This window comes from Anarrhichthys ocellatus, unplaced genomic scaffold, assembly GCF_004355925.1.
Source record: "Anarrhichthys ocellatus isolate YVR2014 unplaced genomic scaffold, GSC_Weel_1.0 scaffold14, whole genome shotgun sequence".
Taxonomy (NCBI): domain Eukaryota; kingdom Metazoa; phylum Chordata; class Actinopteri; order Perciformes; family Anarhichadidae; genus Anarrhichthys; species Anarrhichthys ocellatus.
In genome coordinates, this window is record NW_022280044.1 from 1930426 (window position 1) to 1944477 (window position 14052).

The following is a 14052-nucleotide window of genomic DNA, read 5'->3' on the forward strand; positions in this document are numbered from 1 at the left end:
TGTGTGTGTGTGTGTGTGTGTGTGTGTGTGTGTGTGTGTGTGTGTGTGCCAGTGTGTGTGTGTGAGAGATAGAGATAGAGATAGAGAGCAGAAAGTGAGTGCTTATGAACATACTGGTGTGCATGCCTCTGTTGGTGACTGACCGTGTATGTACAGTATGCTAATGCTGTTACAGCCCAGGCTCAGTGGGCTGTAACAAATAAGGAGACCACATGGTTTATAGTCATTTCAATATTTTTAATTTAACTAAGACTAAATTAATACAGTAAATAAACCTGTAGTATGAAAGTAAGACTTTGTAAATTTGTATGGACATCAAATCCTTCATTTGTTATTCTACACATATCCTGAAATGTCAATGCGGGCAAGTCTATGTTGGTCAAATTAAACAAAGAATAGCTGAGCACAAGATTGCCACATGGATCAAAAATCTGGACTATGCATTCAAATGTAACTATATTCAATGTAATTATGGCTCTCCTGCTACTCTTAAACTTTGGGGGATCGAAAGAATTACACCATCCCCCAGAGGTGGAGATATTATCAACATATTGCTATGTAGAGAAGCTTTCTGGGTCACTGAACTCAACAAAGTTGAGGACATCATGAAGAGCAATGTCTGACTTGTTTTTTATAGGCTTCTGTCAAGCTTTGCTCATCACTTATTCATATTGCTTGATACAGGCTATTTACTGCTGCTGCTGATTTAATGGGATGTTTTTGAAAGGTCTATGGATGTGATCTAATATATCTCTGATATATGTACTTTTTATTAATTAAGAATCTATTTGTAGCCCACTCTCCTAGTTTATGTGTAGTAGATCCTTATTAGGGGAGTGGTTTTTAGATATTGTACGGGCTTTTATGAGGTTAAGAGAATGTGACTTTTGGATTTGTTTGACTCTGATGAAGACGCACTCATAACAAATTACGTCCGCTGTCTTTTACCAGACGCTTTTCTTTGACCTGGATGGAAAGCGCCCTGAGGTCAAGAAAGATGTGAGAGAGAATTCATGAGGACTAACGGAAAGGCAGCCACGGTGTTAGAATCCGACTGCACTTACACTAGGCTACAGAGTTAGTTTTTGTTTTAAAGCAACTTCATTTATAGGACATGAGTACAGTGACAAACTCAATGCTGCACAATTCAAGTAAGTCCAAGAACAGAAATCATACCAGCTAAGAATTATTGAGTTAAACAGTAACTGCGGATGTTATTGACATCCGAATGGTGTGTCTCTTTACTCTAAATGTTGCTGCTGCAAGGAATTGGGGGACAACATTATCTCCTTTGCCTTCATAAAGGATGGTCCAGTGTACCCTATGCTGAAGGAGATAAGAAAGGAAGCATTGAAGACAGTTTGACCAGCTGTTATCATGGCTGCCACTTAATAATTCATGGTCATTTTACTCAGCTGGGAACCTCCTTAAGCAAAAGCTTGTGTGTGAGTAAACTGTGTGTGTGCGTGCGTGTGTGCGTTTGTGGTGAGAGGTTAACCTATTGGCCTGGGTGGTGATGGGGCATCTGTCTCAAGGGTTTGGCAGCTTTGCATAAACAAATGAAGTAAATGGTATCATGACTAAATTACCGTAGTGTTAGGGCTGGATTTTTTTTGGGGGGGATATTTTTCAGCTTTTGCCTGAATCATCGCCACACATCTCTATTGATTTGCGACACACACTTGCATCTTTCCCTTCTCTATCTCTTCCTGTCTCTCCTCCCTGAAATGGTTGTACACTCGGTCTCCAACGCACACTTCCCTCAACCAAATCCTCCCGTATGCTACATCTATCTCTCGCTATCGTGTTGTAGCTTTATTACTCCTCCTCCATCCCTCCTTAACCTTCACTCCATCACTTCTTCCTCACTTGTCGAGGGTCGTGAATTTGTCACACTTTTTGACACACCGAGAGCCTGAGCTGGTTGGAGAGGAGAGGAGGGACAGCCCCGGCTTGAATATTTCAAAAGGCAGTGATCCTCAACATGACCCTATCATCTGTCCTCAGACTCTGATCCTCCATTTCCCCCTGTCAGGCGTTCTTAGTCAGGGGCCTCAATGGCTCTTATTCCCACTGTCTCTCATGAGGATAAGAGATAGCTCACTACCAGAGGTCTTGAAATTCCCTCTGAGTACAGATTTTAAATCAACGCACAGGTAGATAAGGAAACATGGCGTTTGTCATTCTGTCAGAAGATGAGAGGTTCAATGATACATATAAGGTGAGCTTTTGATACATAAAAGGTTAAGATGTTTTGGATCTTAGAGATAAATGATAGGATTTACTATCTCCAACAACCCTCATGTAAGAATTAATTTCCTGCTTTTCTATCATCTTCTGACAGGAATTTGAACTAGCATCACCCTCACTGCTGTCAGTTTACCTCCAGGCAATAGTCTTCTCACAGCTTTTCAATTTAAATACCTCACAAGAATATCATTGAACTGTACTACCAATGTGTTTAAATGAAACAGCCTTTCTATTGATGTTAGAACTTCACAGATCTGACATGAAACAAAATAAAAATCATGAACTCGATTAAAGACAAACTAATGTGAGCCGAATATAAAATAACTCTAAATTAATTCAATCACATTTACAAACACTTCTGTAAAGACGGGTCAGCATGCGTTGATAAATGATCTCTGGATTTCAGCATTATAAAAGAGTTATACTGCAAATGAGTTCCAGCAATCACCACTTTGATATTTGAATTTTCATACCAGCATGAGGCTCTGCTCCAAAGAGGACACGTTATCAAAAAAAACTCTTAATCTATTTAGCGTGTCAATAATTAGACACATGTATTCCAATACTGTGCTTAAGTACAGCAACAGGTATTTTACTTAAGTCACTAGCCTTATTCTTACATTATTTTGTCACGAGTATATAATGTTAGGAAACTAAAAGTTGTCTCACGTCCAGTTAACAAATCTCACTGATTTTTCAAGATATTTAAAGTGACTAATCCAACAAAAAGGTGTGAAATGTCTTCGCACAGACTGAGCGACAGGTTGAGTATTACAAGCCATGAATATTCCCTGTGGGGATAGAGTGCTAGGATAGTATTCAAGCATCTCAAAGGAAGAGTGCGGATATTTAATCCCTCCTACTGTTTAGATCCTAACAAAGGACGTGGTCAAGGCAAACATGGTTATTGATCCTCGCACAGCACTAAGACGTGAGAGATATACAAATCCTGATTGTGTATACAGCACATGAAAATGTACTGGTCTGAAATTGTTACTCACAGCCTGTCTAATATTTTCAACATTTACTGATGCTTTGATGCCAGAAGTGGAGATCAAATGAGGTGATTCACAGAGAGCAGAGGGGAGCACAGTGCCCTGTGATGCCGCATAAGCTGATGTTATCTGTCATTTTCCTTGTCAAGGACAATGCTGCTGAGGAGTTCAATGGGCCTATGACAGTGATAACAGGGAGACGCAGAGACAGATTTGTGCATGCACACCAGAAGAAAATGCAGGTTCTTTGTAGTGCGTACAGAAAATGAATCAGAATAACTCATCCATCCCCTCAAGAAGAGTGAAGGCCCAGGCTTGTCCGACAAGGTCATGCTTCCCTTAATATTACACCTGAGGGACTCATTATTGTGTCTAAAAGAGAAAACACTAAATCCTGAAATAGCTGCGTTTGTACAGAACACCACAGAGACAGTGGTGTTTTCAGTCTGGGATGTACAGTACATAAGTTTACAATCCCTTGACTGTATCTAGGAGACACTTAAGTCGGTGTATATTGAAGTATAAAAACAGAGATGATGACAGATCCGGTTGCCTTTATTCATTATTTCCTTACACATAAGTTGGAGATTCTTATCATTGAAATCTGCTCTTGCTTGTTTGCTGTTAATGTTTTTTATCTGTTAGCTTGTTTCTATGATTCCCTACCCCGATGCACTTTAGGTTTCCTTGAGGTGAAATAAACTGATAATTAAAACAACAGGAAGACAATTTCCTGTCCATATTAAGCTTTATCTGAAATCTACAAATTAAGAATCTTAAAAGATAATTTAACTGAGTGCCTTAAAATTTAATGTCAGGGATATTTTGTTAAATTGCTAATGGGCTAGATTGTGCACTTTATAGCTGGACCATTCTTCTCTGTGTCCAGTAAGTGCTTAAATCAGATTTACTTGTTCACTCAAAGTAACCTCTGTGACATTTTCACGAAATACGGATCATTGGGGCTACATTTTGAAAAGCCTTCCGGCTGCCACGTGAGATATTTAACATGACTCGCTGGAAAACCAAGCAAGAAACTTCAAAACGGGTGTAACCATTAAGCCAATGGTTGGGCTCGAGGGATAGGAAAGTTGGTCTGTCGGTTGGTCCACCGTTTTGATCCAGACGGAAATATCTCAACATCTACTGGATGGATTGCCATCCAGGATGACATTTTTGCACAGACAGTCATGGTTCCCAGTAACCTAATAAAGACTGTTGTTGATTTTTAAAACTATTTCTTGCTGCAGATAAAACTGTAACACCAGTCTAGAAAGTGAAAGAAAAAGGGTGCGTTCATCCAGTAGCCAGTTTGGACAGTTAAAGTACACATATTTATTCTAATGTCTTCGTATGTGTGTGTGTGTTTTTTAACAGAGGGCCGGGAGGTGAAGGTGGGAGAGTACAATGCAATTGCTGATGTCCTGGACCTCATCAACAACTCCATAAGGTTCCAAGGTATGAAGAACACTAGATATGAGTGTTTGTGCATGCATTTGTGTGTGACTGTGTGAGCGTGGCCTCAGGGATGTAAAACTCACCCAAGAAGAAAAAGGTGTCCTGATGCATCTGATGTGTGTTTATATATATATGTTAAAAGCCAATCACTTACCTGCTCCGCACTTCCCTAAGTCGTTGCTCACTTGAACCCAAACTCTTTCCAAAACAAACACACACTCAGAGACATACTCAGACACTACCACCACTCCGTATAGGGACTCGCCGCTCTCCGTTACCGCTCTAAACTGTCCTCCATCAGCTAAATTATTTACCAGTCCATTTTTCACTCCTCCCACGTGGTTGGCCTGTGTTGGCATATTTAATAATTTGTTTAATTCCCCTGGCTATTCCCCCCTTCACCACCCTCACACTTTCCCTCCATCTTGTCGGCCTTGCCCCACATAAAGAAACTGTTGGACAGTACCATCTAAGATGCTTGTCTCCACATCCCTGACCACAGTAAGTGGAGATGTGTAAGATGATGCCAGTGCAATCGATTGGCACACTGGTGGGAGAAAAATAGAGCAAAAGATAAGAAAGTGCAGTGTCTAACCACAATAACTTGACTGTGGTGCATTGAGATACATCCACTCGACTAGGGGTAACGGAGGACCAGGAAATTGGTTTCAAATCACTGCAGTGTCACTATTTTGTGGTTGAACGAATCAAGATTTGAAGGAAGCAGGTCTTAAATTGTGAAGAGAGAAACCTCTCTGGAGAAGTTTACAGAAATCCACTGTTTTCTATATTTCCACCCTTAAACAAAGACTTTTGGCATCTTCTTCATAGGTGTAGAGCCTCCCAAGGATCGTACGTTTGTGCGTCTGCAGCGGCGCCACATCAACGTACCCCTATACAGCATCCTGTCCACCATCACTATACTAGGCATGCTCATGGCAGGGGCCTTCCTGTTCTTCAACATCAAGAACCGCAACCACAGGTCAGCATTCAGCATTGGTGAAGCCCAGCTTTGAGAGTAGGAGGATGGAGGGAGGGGTCATATGAAATAGATAAACGTATGGTGCAGCGGGAAAGTAAATAAGGGATTGGTGTTAAGGGAGAAGGAAGAAGGGGATGATTAAAAGAAGAGAAGAACCACAGGAAATATTGAAGTAAAAGAATGATGAAGCATTAGAATGATGATTAACCTTTAACTGTCTACAGGTACATTACTATTTCACATTTCACTCTCCTCAATACCTAAATATCCTACTGAAGTATTACTGGTGAATAGCATCTATTCTATTTTAATATATTATATTGTAATCTAACCATCTGTTCTCTTCCAGACTGATCAAGATGTCCAGTCCCTACATGAACAACCTGATCATCCTAGGAGGCATGCTCTCCTACGCCTCTATCTTCCTGTTCGGCCTGGATGGAGGTTTCGTCTCTGACAAAGAGTTTGAGACCCTCTGCACTGTGAGTTTCCTCAACACTTCTCAGTAATACATAAAATAATGAATAGAAGTTGGGGTTGGCTCCCAGTCTTATTCAATCGAACCTTGCCCAGTGGCAAACAAAATAGTTCTGTACATGAGCTAAAATATGGAGAATACTGCTGAAACACTAATCACATGCACTGTGTGACCGACCATAAGTGAAAAGGGATTGGATCTCTCTCTGGTTCTCTAGCTAGCATGGAGCACATTAAGTGTCTCCCCCCAGGTAGCATTACTGTGTGACTATGTAGATGCTGGATTAATTAAAGAGTTTTGATTACAGTGATAACCAGTTTCCACTGAGATACCCTCTTCCAGACACAGAGACACACACACACACACACACATGCACACCAGCGTAAAGTTAGGCAGGGCACGTCTCGAGCTGCCACCACCTGGCTGAAGCTTTGCTGCAGAGCCAAAACAGAGCGCGTCACTTCAGACAAGCTTCTTCAGCAAAGGACCACAGAGGTTGATCCATTCGCCACCAATCAATATGTGCTGGTCTCCTTGAGAATGTATAGTGTAATTGTTTTTTTGCTGTCTCCTTTACACAGTGCTCTGTCCCTGCCTGGCTTTATTCCTCTCTCTAGATATGTTAGTGAATGGCAGGTGAAGAGAGCCATGCGTAACTGTGTGAAGGGTTTGCAGTATTTGCGGCGCAGAAAGGGCTCACACACATGCATATAAAAAGCAAACTTGTACACATGCAGCATTCAAACATATACAGTATACAGAAGCACTCTGTAGCTATTCATAGTCTTTATTCAAATTCTAATATTTGAAAACACGTCAGCAGTGTCCTCTGTGCCAAAGCACTAAGAGGTCTACGTTTTGTTTCTCATTAAGATGAAATGCTCTTAGGAGTGTGACAGCTTCCATGGTCCTGGACGTTCTCCCAGAGCACCACACTTAGAGAAGAAAAATTAATCTGACAGCTTCTTATTTTTAGAAGTCTTCACAAGGCTATTTTAAATGAAGATCTTGAGAAAAATGCAAATACCTGTCAGATCAGATGTTGTTTTAGGCCTTGATCACCAGTTTAAGACGTGACACAATTATGTTTTTCCCTGTTGTTCTGATAGGTTCGGACATGGATCCTCATTGTTGGATACACAACAGCTTTTGGCGCCATGTTTGCCAAGACCTGGAGAGTGCACGCCATCTTCAAGAATGTAAAGATGAAGAAGAAGGTATTGAAAAATATTATATATATTATGAAATGTACACGAGAGCGATTAAAAGCTAATTCAAAGTAGTACTATTTATAGCAGAAGTTAATAATTAGATTGTTCATATTATGACACACATGGCTCAAATACTAGTACTTGTACTTTGTATGCCTCCTTGACGAATGCACTTTGATTTTTTTTATCAAAAAAAAACATTTTTATGCTTCCACTCAGCGACAGTTGAGAGGCGTTATGTTTGTTGGGTTGTCCGTCTGTCCGTCTGTCCATCCGTACGTACCCATTCTCGTAATCGTGATATCTCAGGAACGCCTTTCGGGAATTTCTTCATATTTGGCAGAAACGTCCAGTTGGACTCAAGGAGGAACTAATTCGATTTTGGTGGTCAAAGGTCAACGATCAAGGTCACTGAACGCGTTATCTCAGGAATGCCATAAAGGAATTTCTTGAAGTTTTGCAAAAATGGCCACCTGGTCTCAAGGATGAAATGATTCGATTTTGCCGCTCAATGTGACGCCTCAAAAAATGTGTATAATCTATTCTGGTTGAATCTGGTTCTGAACCTTTTTTTTTCTTATCACACCATTTACATCTGTTGGATAAGATAAACATTCACACAACCACAAACATCTCCATAAAACATGTAGACCTGACAATCTTCTTTAGGAAGCTTATCATTGCCCACTGTGTGAGGGGGCTTGTATTCACACTCGTACTTTTTAACAAAGATTGGCAGCCCCTGGCACCTGCTTTTAGAATCTTCTCTGTGAAAAAAAGGATTCAGAAATAAAAATGGCTTTTTAAACATCTGACACAATCTGTTTCACTGGCCTAGTTATATAAAGTGGTGCCGAGCTCACTGAGTGTTGGCCTTTTTGTATTTATAGATTTTGCTCTCCCCTCTCTTTGTCTCTCTTTCTCTCTCACCCTCTTGCATATTGGAGGAAGTGTGGGTGGCCTGCCAGAGAGAGAGCAGGAAGAGAGGGAGGAAAGAGGGATGGATCAAAGAGTCGGAGAGGTTGGAGGGATTGGCAGAAGGGAGGGTGGAGAGACAGACGGAGGAAGGCAAAGCAGGGCAGAACAAGGGACAAGACAAACAACATGGCACAAAATGGCAAAGAAAGTAGGTTGGACAAAGTGAAAAGAAAAAGGGGAAAGCTGCAAAAAGAGGGCAAAGGATATATGAAGACACAGATAGTCCAGATTACAGGTTACAAGATAAGGAGTCATGACCGAGCTCTGCTTTATCTGTTTCCACTGCAACTCTGCGATGGGGTCAGGGAAATGATCAACACCCCTTTTTTTCAGCTTTTTCCAACTGAATGACACTTGACCTGCATGGCCTCATTTTTTTTTTTATTCATTGTCTTATTGAAAGTCAAAGAAAACAAAACAATTTTGCCTCTCTGAGCTCTCTAGCTTTGCCCTGACCCTTCATTCCCAAATATCTTGGCTCACTTCCCCCTCTCCCACCCTCTTCCCCTGGCTAACAGAGACAAAACCAATGTTTCTTCACAAGCGGCATTTACCCCGACTGCATATTTTGGCCCTTAAACCTCAAGATGTATTATCTGTTGGTTCATGGCCTGGGTCTGTTTGCAGGACACACAGACGCATCACACTTCCTCCACACTGATTAAGTGCAGGTGCTTTGGCTTCAGAAGAGCGATAGTTGCTGTTGTTGCCCTGAAATCTCTGTCAACCGCTGTCAGGGGAGGGACGACCACAAGTGTTAACCATCTTAACAGTTAACAGTGGGGCTGGAACTGCATCCCTCAGTCCTTCTCCCAGACTACCCTCCACCTTTTTTCGAGGAGTGCACAGATTGTAAATCAGGGGTGTGTTCGATAAGGGTTCCTCTCGGCGGGCTACGGCCGGCACTCCTTCACTTCTTAAAGAGCTCAGTGCCAGAGACGCTGTGGGGGGGGGGGGGGGGCTGTCAATCAACGTCCTCCTTTTCTATATACACACACCACAGACACAGATAAACATACACACTTTCAAAACACAACCCTTTACTCCAAGGCCCCTGTAGCAGCTATTTGTCAGTCTGCCTATCTTGATGAGTACTCCTTTGTGATATATTGCTGGATGTGCACACACACACACACACACACACACACACACACACACACACACACACACACACACACACACACACACACAGAAATAGGGCAAAGCTAAACAAACACACTGTACCCATTAACTCATTACACGTGCCTGCATACATAGACACATATGTACACACGTTCACTTCAGTTGAGTTGAAAATAACATGTCACCCCACTTCCTGGATCTTGTTTATAAGTAGTAGCATACTGTTGTTACAGCGCCCTACACATTTTAACTTGAATTATGTTACAGTATCCCAGCAGACATAGCTAGCCCATGGCCTTGTTGGTTTACACTACACAGTAAATGGATTTTTGTTTTTATGCAACCAAGTTTAAAAAAATAAAATACATGTATTTGAGCGTGAAAGTTCATTATTGCCCTTGAAAACAATACTCATAACTCAGGGAGAACTTAAGTTTTTCAGAGCTTTGAACCACATCCCACGGGCAGTGGGTGGGCTTTGCTTAGTTGTCGAGAATAAAAAGAAAAAAATTATATTTCAGGATCAAGTTGCACATTCAATGTTTTAAATGATTCTGTTTATTTCTGAATCAAATCTATTAGTAGACACATTAGTAGATATGTATTGAGTGCCAGTATTACATAACACTTCAGGTAATTTAGAGTCATTACATAGTTTGTCTAGCAGACGCAGTTGGCAGAGTAACATATCACAGTTGAGCAGATGGTGGAGCTTTTTCTTTTGTAAATTTCCCTAAAATATCTGAAATTGTCACAACTATTTACTTGTTGGAATGATAGAATGTTAGTTTTTTCAGCCAGATTTGACCAAAATGTACAGGTATTTTTATTGTCGTCAAATATTTTTTCATTGGCTTTGAAGCAGACATTTGTCCAACTCTGCTTATATCTTCCGCTAAGCTGCCCTGAAGCATTGCAGTATTCCTACAAGAAATGTCCATTGTCTTATTTGTTCAATGACAACACCATCAAAAGACACCAGATCAAAAAACAACCCCCTCATGCCCCACCGGCGGATGGAGACCTACGTGAGACCACTGTGCTGCATCTGGGCTACATGATACTCTCCAAACACAGCCCAGCCTGTGTTCCCTGACCTTTCCTTTGATCTGCTGTTCCAGAGAGTCAAACACTATTATAAATAAAGATCACAAACAGGTCACGGCTTTCATCCCTCTAAAGTTCATGGTTAAAAAGAGGGGCTTTGGTGGTCAACAGCATTGGCTCTTGTTTGGTGGATCTTTTCCACATTCTCTGGCCAAAAGGTAACAAATCCTGGCTTTCCGGTGGCAGAGTATTGATGGACTGAATGTCCCCCACTGGTTCTCAGTCCTGGGCCATTGGAGTGCAACCTGCTAAATATATACTACATGTGTCAGTATCAAATTGTGCACTAGGTCTTGATCTTTTGGACTTTTGGACAGTTTGGCGGGTTTCCTATCCTAGTAGGTGGTTAATTGCAGCTAAATGCATTGTAATCAGTCCCTGATTAGATGTTTGAATGAAACCAGCAGGGCTCCAGGTCCTGAGATGGGATGAGAATCACATAATTACAGTGGTCAAAAAGAAATGTTTAAAATGGCTCCACAGACAACAAATATAATTACACAACTATTCGGCTAATACAAGCATCTTATGTTGTTTTCGCCCCCTTCAGATCATAAAGGACCAGAAGTTGTTGATCATCGTTGGCGGGATGCTGCTAATCGACTTATGCATCCTCATTTGCTGGCAGATTGTGGACCCGCTTAAGAGGACGGTGGAAGAGTACAGCTTGGAGGTCAGTGTTCATTTCAATGTCTTTTCACATGTCGTCTAAACTTTCGCTTGATTGTGTTTTTTTTTATGTTGATGTAACATGATTTGCCCCAGCTGGGAGAATCCCAGTGACACAGATTCTTGCTTAAAATGCCTCTGTATTTGGAGTTCAGGCAAAGAAAATGTCCGCCTTGGGCTGTATCGTGAGCATCTTTGTTGTGCTTGTTATTTTTGGGTCAGGATGTGAGCCATTGCTGCCTCCTGCGCTCATCCCATGGCCGGACATTTGCCAGCTTGGATGTGAGACTTTGGCAAGGTCTGTTGGAAAAGAGACACTTGGCATCACATTCTCCTTGCTGGAGAGGTGGCGTGGTGTAGAGTAGAAATGAACTCTGCTTTGTTGCGATTGGTTAGAGTCAGATTCTCTGAGACTGGTACAGGATTAGTCTAGCTGTGCACCCAATTGTCTAAAATGAACATATTGTAGCTTTGGCGTCAAAGGTTGACGGTGTTTAAAATGTGTTTTTCGGCATGACATATTAGCACATAACTATCAGTGGTATTAAGGGAATGCAGACTGTGAATTAGGAAGGCACAACTGCATATTTATTTTCTCAGAGGATTTATTAGCTTTGGTTGTGCAGATTTCTGCTGAATTGAATACATAGTATGGCCTCACTGTTTGGTACGTCTGTACGGGTTAACACTTAGGCCTTGGGTTAAATGCTTGAGTCAGGAAGATTTTGAGCTGAATATATTAAAGTAGCTTTGAGTCTCGTGTTTTTTTGTTTTTGAGAATATCCCCTCATGCTGTTAAGCAGATGGATCACTGTGCCACTGGTTAAGCATAAGAGGCTGCAGGACACGTTCGTTCGTCAATCTATTAAGTTGTCAGACAAAAAGATGGACTCGCATTAGGCAGAGGGCAACTAATGTAGTGTAATGATAAAATGGGTTATAGAGCTGGTGCAGTGAGGGATACTGTACTATTAGGGTGGGAACTCTATCTGTGTGTGACACTGATCTGTAACTGCAGCTGTGGGTTCAATAACTGTGAATTTATCAAGGTATGTCTTCAAAAGAAGACGACAATAATGTGTTATCTGATGGCGCGTTAAAACCTCTGGTAGGTTTTGCTTTCTTACCTGTTTATCGGATATGTCCATGTCATAGGTTATATCGAAGTAATAATAGCATTATTGAAAAATCTATTTTACATTGCTATGTATTATTCACTTTATGGGCTGACAAGTAACTCAGTTGAACAGGAGAGATTATGTTTACTTTACTGCTGCTGCTAACAACTGACAAGTAGGAGCAATTATTCCACTGCAGCTGAAATTAAATCGTTTGTCTTCGAAGACCACACACTATGAATATGGCCAAGTGGAGATTTTCCCAAATGAGTTGTCTTTCAAGTCCCCCTATACTTCTGAATGTAGGCCGCAAGACTGCTAACTGGCTCCCAAGAGACCAGAATCCTCAGAAATCAACAGCATTGGTTGGATCCCCATTGACCCATCTACTAAACAGAGGTTATCAGAAGATCACTGCAGTGGAAGGCTAATGGTGGATTTTTTATGGAGACTTCTTTTGATGGTTTTGAATGGATTTTCATGTTGTTTGCTTGATTGTTGCCAAGGGTCCCGTGGGGGATCGAAGGCCAGCTGACACTGTCTGGCACCAAGTTTTGACTTTTTTGTGTCTTCAATTAAATGAAAAACCTGTGAAGTGATAAATAGTGCTTATCTAAGAGAAGTATGAGTTGGTCCGCTTTTCTGAGGTTGTGTTTTTCTGTCTTAGACCTTGATGGAAAGATTCCTGTGGGAGATCGCTGAGGAAGAAACTAGTGGAGGGATGAATGATATCTTGCCAGACTTATTTACATTCTTGTGCTCCTTAGATCGTACTCTGAAGGTATACTTAGCACATTTGTACAACTCTAGACAAAGCCATATTTCCTTTGTGATGATAGCCACTTATATATTTAAGCCTGCCTAAAGGGTGTAGCAAAGCCTTGCTTAACATATTCATTTGTGAATGTTGTCAGTGTATGCAGTCGGGTCCTCGTGGAGTATTCTCAGACTCTAAGCCCCCGGCCAGGGGAGAGTTGTGAATATATTAAGCACTCAGTGTAGGAGTGTGCATCCCCCCTGGGGTTATGCATCTGCATGCCTGGGCTGGGGCAGAGACTCCACATGCCTGCCTGGCCTGCCAGATTTTCAGCACCAGCAGCAGTGGACCCTTGAGGCTCAGCTGTGGGAGAGGCAGCCTGGAGCTCCTCTGGGCCTCCAGGTTTGTCAGGTGGGACCAGAAACCAGATGGCAACCCAAATACCCAGAAGTGGGGTAAGGAGGGAAGTGGGGCAAGGGAAAGTGAAAACACATCATGGATAAACAAAATGTTTATGGTAATAAACAATTTGGGGCATTTTACAGAAAAATAATAATAAACATATTGCACTATTACCAGAGACAGAGGAGAGATAGGCCTCGTTCAGACGGATATTATCAAATAACACAACCTCCTCATCAGTGTCAACGAGGCTGCTCCGGCAGGGGCAACACATTGGTCAAACTGGACTTACTGAATCATATTTCATTTTCTCTCCTCTACCTGTGGCAACATGCCCCCACCAACAAATCCCCTTGTGTTTTTTAGCACTGTGCTATTTCGGGTCTGAACACAATGGAGATGATTATTTGAGGAATGGGACCATGGTGGATGGTCTCCATAGAGCTCATGAGCCGGTGAGACTAGCTCTGACTGACTAACAGTAATTGGCGCAAGTAGAAGGACCATTAGTTACTCAGTTTCCTG

The 14052-nt window shown here is 41.7% G+C and overlaps 1 protein-coding gene across 1 annotated transcript in view; it reads left to right on the top strand.

Moving 5' to 3' along the window:
• Positions 1-14052, top strand: part of gabbr2 (gamma-aminobutyric acid (GABA) B receptor, 2) — a 155535-nt gene that overhangs the window by 99117 nt on the left and 42366 nt on the right. Inside the window, exons 9-13 of the mRNA XM_031853813.1 lie at positions 4623-4703; positions 5535-5685; positions 6035-6167; positions 7273-7380; positions 11132-11254. Of these exons, the coding sequence (XP_031709673.1) occupies positions 4623-4703; positions 5535-5685; positions 6035-6167; positions 7273-7380; positions 11132-11254 (596 nt within the window). The remainder of the gene's footprint in view (positions 1-4622; positions 4704-5534; positions 5686-6034; positions 6168-7272; positions 7381-11131; positions 11255-14052) is intronic.